The sequence below is a fragment of the Sinocyclocheilus rhinocerous genome, unplaced genomic scaffold (assembly GCF_001515625.1).
Source record: "Sinocyclocheilus rhinocerous isolate Xijiao unplaced genomic scaffold, SAMN03320098_v1.1 scaffold68, whole genome shotgun sequence".
Taxonomy (NCBI): Eukaryota; Metazoa; Chordata; class Actinopteri; order Cypriniformes; family Cyprinidae; genus Sinocyclocheilus; species Sinocyclocheilus rhinocerous.
This window is the reverse complement of record NW_015666487.1, coordinates 1,102,707-1,109,500: the sequence shown is the minus strand read 5'-3', so window position 1 is coordinate 1,109,500 and position 6,794 is coordinate 1,102,707. Positions and strand designations below refer to the sequence as shown.

The 6,794-nt window shown below is 36.0% G+C and overlaps 1 protein-coding gene across 1 annotated transcript in view; it reads right to left on the bottom strand.

Moving 5' to 3' along the window:
• The window catches only part of LOC107732413 (kinesin-associated protein 3-like), a 23,410-nt gene that overhangs the window by 15,063 nt on the left and 1,553 nt on the right, over positions 1-6,794 (bottom strand). Inside the window, exons 5-10 of the mRNA XM_016543739.1 lie at positions 6,537-6,678; positions 4,884-4,983; positions 4,363-4,487; positions 4,082-4,180; positions 3,022-3,200; positions 1,993-2,155 (exon numbers count right to left, since the gene is read on the bottom strand). Of these exons, the coding sequence (XP_016399225.1) occupies positions 1,993-2,155; positions 3,022-3,200; positions 4,082-4,180; positions 4,363-4,487; positions 4,884-4,983; positions 6,537-6,678 (808 nt within the window). The remainder of the gene's footprint in view (positions 1-1,992; positions 2,156-3,021; positions 3,201-4,081; positions 4,181-4,362; positions 4,488-4,883; positions 4,984-6,536; positions 6,679-6,794) is intronic.

Here is a 6,794-nt window from a genome sequence, read left to right as displayed (position 1 = left end):
GCATCCTATTTTTCTTTAGGCTTATTTTACAAAAGCACAAAGATTTGTTTTTATTGTGTATGTACACAAATAAAGGCAAACCTTTTACAATTCCGATTATCTTTATGACTAAAAGGAGTAGTTTCTTCCACTGTTAAAAGGAAAAAATTCAAGTGATTGTGCCGTCGCCGCATGCGCGCACACAGTTAAGCATTGCTACCTTGACAATGCAGCCTGTTCATTATCATAATAAAATACAGTCAGTCAAACATACGGGGAAAAAAACTATGTAAAGTTAAAAAAATATATGTAGTAAAAAATATGTAGTAAAATCTGTGCCGTTAAAAAACAGTACCACCGTGATGTAATGCAAAACATTTTGTTTTACGTGGATATTCGAACGCCAGTGAATTTGTTGTGGAGTGAGGGGAACTAAAATAGCCTAGCTATGTTTACAGTGTTTATTATAATGTTTGTAAACATTTTGCGTCGGCATTAGGCCTATTTCTGAATGAAATAATAAAATGCGACTTATACGCAACTTATGTTTTTTCCCCCTAAAAAACACATTTTTTTATACACGTAGCGTGTTTTAACCATGCAGCAAACCTTTTTAAATATTTTGATAAATTACTGAAAAAAAAAAAAAAAAATTAAATGACTTTTTAAACCGTTAAACATTGTATTAATCGGTCAAAAGTCTTACGGTCGGTTAACCGGTTTAACGGTTAAAATGAACATCCCTAATGTGTACACACACTTCCAACACACATTTATGAGTATACAAAAGTTAATTTTGCATCCGATGACCCCTTTTAAGAATGTTTAGACAGATAAACAAGACAAAACTAATAAGAAAATCATTTTTTGCAGTGTGATGTAAGAGGGAGTTGTCGATCAGTTGGTTCTGGTTCTGAGATAATTCATCAAAGAGGTTTGAGAAGATACCAAACTTCACTTTCATCTTTTCAGCAAGGTCAGAAGAGCAGATAGGAGCCTCACTCAGTGCACACTGAAGATTCATGAGGTATTTGCAATACTCTGACAGGACTTTATGTCACATTCTTACAAAGCAGACCAGATAAAAGCAGAGGTTACACACACCTTCAAAAAAATACTTACAAAAACATCACATCATCCACACTAGTGCAAAGGACCATTAGCTGTTGGCAGCCAGTCCAAAGTGTTCATAAAGAATGGGTAGTTGTATGTGTCTGACGGAGAGAGAAAATCTCCATAAGCCGCTAAATGTGGACTTCCCTCGTGCTGGAAGAACAACATTTACTTTAGAGCTGAAACTGTTTTTTTAACAAATATATTACATTAATTGCACGGGACACACGACACCCCCCTGAGACCTTGCAAAAAACACATTGTTGGTGCCAAAGCCAACCACGCCTGTATATGTAGTCCATGCACCAAACGTGTGTTTCGTTTCATCTCGGGAAGTGGTCTTTGAAAGACAGGACAGAGCCAGACTGTAACTGCTTTATGAGGCTAAGAAACATTTGCATCCTCAAACACAAAATAAATGACTAGTAGATTTACGGTCTACGACTTATGCTGTCTCAATGGTTGTAACACAGCAAGTCTGTCAAATGGACAATTAATTTGTCTGAACAATCATTTGAATTCATAACCATGAGATAAATTAGGGCCAAGGAGTTTCCTGAGCAATGTGGGTTTGAAGCAGCTCACAAAACGTAGAGTATTTCCCCATTTTTGTCCAGCTCTCGCTCTACTATGAGCATATATAAAGTAATATATTAATAATAAAATAAATAAATAAATGTATAACATAAAATAAAATGTAAATAATTACAAAATAAAAACCAACAAAAATATATTTTGATTATCTCTACTATTATTCACACACATACATGTAACAAAAATATAAAAATGATAATATATAGAATAAAATAATAAAATTATAATATATTTCAAATAAAATAATACAATTATAATATATTTCAAATAAAATAAAATATCCAAAAACACCTGCAGGAATCTTACCTAGCAGTGAGGTGAGTTTGGGCAGAAGGTCCGCATGCACCATCTTGCTGCGGAGGCCAGTGTCAAAGGAGAGATTAAGGAGGAGGCGAAGAGTTACGTTCAGGAGATCTTCATGTTCACAGGGCACCAGTTTTGCCAGCTTCTCTACTGTATCTATCTCAGCCTATCAAAGAGAGAGAGATGATTGTGATGGAGTGATGTAGGAGATTGTTGTCAGGTCAGTCAGTTAGTTCCTTATGTGCCTGTGGCTTTGCTTGTTAACACATCTGCTTGCTCCAGCTGTGGTCAAACACAGCCACAGACGGACAGCCCAGCAGAAACGTGATCCCCATTAAAGCCACTGTTCACAGCCTGGAACCAGTTTTCAAATCAAGCCTTCAATGTTAATAACTGCATACATCTACAACCTTGCATTCACAGTCGGCGTCAAACAATGTGACAGAACCGTCATCTCCACACGACTGAAAGCATTAAATTAATCATACAAGAATGTGTGTTATTGTTGTATAGCATTTGTCAAAGTCGTAATAATCTTTGCCCGGCTGCCTCGACAAATGTGTTTAATATAGAAGATCAGAAATTAGCTGATAAATGAATCCAAATAAATGATTGCTGAGATAACCTTCGATCTAGAGTTTGTTAGAGTTTGTGTGATTGGTTGCAGGTGGAGGAAGTGTGGGATAAGTGGTCGACTAAACAGTACAGCTAAACTGTCTTGAAGCAATACAGAACATCACATGAGCAACAAGTTATGAGAACAGGTGTGGCTGATTTAGAAAGGAGAGAGTAATAATAAGAAAGTGACAACTGGGGTGGTGTAGCCTTGTGGGGTTTGAACCTGCAACCTTTCAGGTTGCAATCTTTAAGCACAGCATTTAAACACCCCATGAAATCAAAATTGGAGTTCTGGGGCTATTAGTGCATGTCTATAAGCTTTGAGGGCATCAATGTACTATACTGTACTATATAATGTAAGTTAACAGAATAAATAAGTCACTTTGGATAAAAGCATCTGACAGTATTTCTTACCATGTCATTCTTATTTTCTAAGAAGATACTGAGTTTCTTGAGGAAGGACACCACCAGCACCAGTAGCTCCTCACTGTCTCTGTCCAGCGTTTTCACCAGAAGATGGACAATGTTCTTGTTCCTCATCTTCAGCTCTGTGCGAGTGTCCTCAGATAGATTCAGCAGCAGGTACAGAGCAACTGATGGCAGAGAAACACAAACAGGAAAGTCATCAATACATTTTCGAATCTGTTTTTAAAACAGATAATATTGGAAGCAGATTTAGTGCTTCAAATGCTTTTTCAGTTCAAACTGTATTGTTCAAAAGTCTGTATTGTTCAAAAAAATACTTTTATTCAGCAAAGAGGCATTAAACATCAAACGTGACAGTAATTACTTTTTTTTTTTTTTACAATAATACAAAAGATTTTTCAAACAATGTTTTAAATAATGTTCTTCTGAACTTTCTATTATCAAACAATCCTGAAAAAAAAGCAATGGCTGCTGAAAATTTGGCTTTGCATCTCAGGAATGAATTATATTTTAAAATGTATTCAAATAGAAAATAGTTATTTTAAACTGTAATAATATTTCCACAATATTACAGATTTTACTGCATTTTTGGTCAAATAAATGCATACTTAGTGAGCATACTTCTTTCAAAAACATTTCAAAAAATCTTTTTCCGACACCAAACTTTTGAACGGCAGTGTTTATGTATGTGTATATATATATATATAGTAGTGCACTTTATAATATTTTAATTTTATAAAGTTTTTATAAATTTTATATTACTGATTTCATTTGTGCTTATTTCTTAAAAAGAGCAGTGCAATTTCTGCACCAACAAAATTGTAAAATAATGATTATTAGTTAGAAAATCACAAACATCACCTATAAAAAGACAACTGGTTTTTAATATTGTATAGAACAGTGCATATTTATAAAATCAGCCACAACAATCATATTTGGCATCAGTATCAGCCAAAATTTCCATCGGAGCCTGGCTAGTCAAAACACATCTTTAAGCTGTAAAATTAGACATTTCTTTGTGGGTGTGTGGGGTAATAATGTTTTCTACCTCTCAAAAGCTGTTCCTGTTTGGTCAGTAATCCATGGTACTTCTTCAGGGCTTTCTCGTACTCCTTCTTCAGGTTCTGATTGTCTGGGTCATCGTCCCGTTCAAAAAGTCAAGGACCTTGTCTATTAAACCCTTGTGTTCAGAGCAGTAATTAAAGGGCAACATTTTAATTAAAACATAACACCCATGCCCCCCTGACCCTTGGCATGACTTTACCTTTACCCTTTCTCTGACATCCTGTCGCCCTTTCACCTACGACCCCCGCTACACTGAAAGGATATCAGCCTTCTTTTTCTTCTGCAGTTCGTCCTGCCATAGGTCATAGCGCTTCAGCTCATGCTCAATTATGCTCATGCACAGCGCGCCGATCTTGTAGTGAGTGATCAGGCCGTGAAACTGGGAGAAACTGGAGATAAAAAACTTGTTTGTCTAACCTTCACCATGCATCCAACCATGCCAAAATAAAGCCTTAACCCATGTCAAATACACTCGCTCACCTCACCGAGAGCATGATGAATGTTAACCAAACCATTGCAGACTTCAGCAGAATAACATCGGAAGGGCAGAGATTCAAGAATGATTCTAGCTTTCACATTTACCTACAGCCTGGCTTCTCATATGAGTCCTGACAGCAGCTGATGTGTTGTATTATGATAGGGGTATTTAATATTATGATTCTCATGCAAGAAAATATATTCTCCTCATGGCACATCGCCATTGTTGTGTCTCAGCTCCGTGCACAACACCCATCAAACTGAAGAGTGAGTCTTGGCTAGAGCATGCAGATGTGTAGCCCGTTTACCTGGAGAAGCAGAAGAAGACGTAGATGATGGTGGTTGCCAAATCGACACTCTGCTTCCAGTCTTCCCTCAGGACCCGGGCCAGTGCGCCCAGAGCAGTCTCTGTGGGAGAGCAGACAAAACACTAAATGCTTTCATTGCTCATGAAAAGAACTCACGTTGTGAATACAAAATGGCAACGGTTTGAAATATGTGGCTGCTTGTGAAGAACTTGTGAATACGGAGAATATGTTAGGATACGGGCTAATGGGAAAAGAAAGAACACATTTGCAAAGGAGAAAATGCATTGTGGGTAAAAATCAAATGACACTATGGTAGATGCTAAAAGGCAAATAGTCAAAAGAAAATAGGAAAGAGATCGGACAAGGGAGAGTGTAAATGGAAGAGACTTACTTTTTTATGAATGGATCCCCATACTCGGTTTTATTTTACTAATGTTTACTATTAGTGGCATTAAGTTTAGTGAAAAAATGAACTTTTGAAAGAAGTCTCTTTCAAAAGGCCAATTCACACCGCACCGACAAACGCCAACAGACTAGTCTGTCGGAGTTTGTTGGATCAGTGTGTTACCCCTGTCGGCGTTTGTTGGCGTTGGTCGGTGCGGTGTGAATTGGCCTTAAGGCTGCATTTATTTGATCAAAAACAGTAATATTGTAAAATATTATTACAATTTAAAATAACTTTTTTATTTCAATATATTTTAAAGTGTAATTTATTTCTGTGACAGCAAAACTGAATTTTCAGCACCCATTACTCCAGTCTTCAGTGTCACATGATCCTTTAGAAATCACTCTAATATGTTGATTTGGTGCTCAAGAAACATTTCTTATTATTATCATAAATGTTGTGCTGCTTAATATTTTTGTAGAAACCCAAAAGAACAGAGTCAAAGATTCAAAAGAACAGAATTAATTTGAAATAGAAGTTTTATGTAACTGCCACTTTTGATCAATTTAATGCATCCTTGCTGGATAAAATTATTATTATTTTTTTTTTTTAAATTAATATTACTGACCGATTTTGAATAGTAGTGTATAAAGTCTTTGTGCTAATATGACAAGCCCTTTTTCATAAGGGTAAGGGCAGAAACATTGGGGCTTCAAGATCATTTTCTTATGAAAGAATGAATAAGGTACATAAAATAATGGAATGAGAATGACTGCAAGAGATTATAATAATGTCCTAAATATGGCATCCTACAAAATTTGGTGATATTTCACCCAAAAATGAAAAATCTGTCATTATTTACACACCCTCAGTTTGTTCCAAACCTCTAGGACTTTCCTTCTTGTTTTCAAACCCAGAAGAAGATATTTTGTAAAACGTCAGGGTCCAACATTGGAGCCCACTGACCTTTATTGCACAGACAAAAAAACACTAAGACATTTTTTCAAAATACCTTCTGTTGTTTCACAGAAGAAAGTAAGTCATATAGGTTTGGAACAACATGAGGGTGTGTAAATGATGACAGAATTTTAATTTTTTAGGGGCACTATCCTTTTAATCATACATGAGGAGCAAACCAAAGCTTTGTTATATGGTAATGTAAATGTATTTAAAGTAAGGCTTTATGTGGAAGGTTTAAAGATAAAATCCTAAACTGCTTAAAAATGACTCTTTGACATTTTAGCCATGAGCTCCAGTGTGCAACACACCGTTCTGCAGCAACTCCTCCAGGTTGTCAGGGTTACGGGCCAAATGGAGGATGAGTGTAGCTCCTCTGATCTTCTCAGGGATGTCCTCATACAGAAGCTCAACATAGTCATCTATGCTATTAATGTTGGCCTCCTCATCAAGCTGCAGGACACAAGGCATTAAGTGAGTCAAAAATGTTTTTATACATTTTGGTTGAGGACTCAATAAGAACTATCATTTATATATATATATATATATATATATATATATATATATAT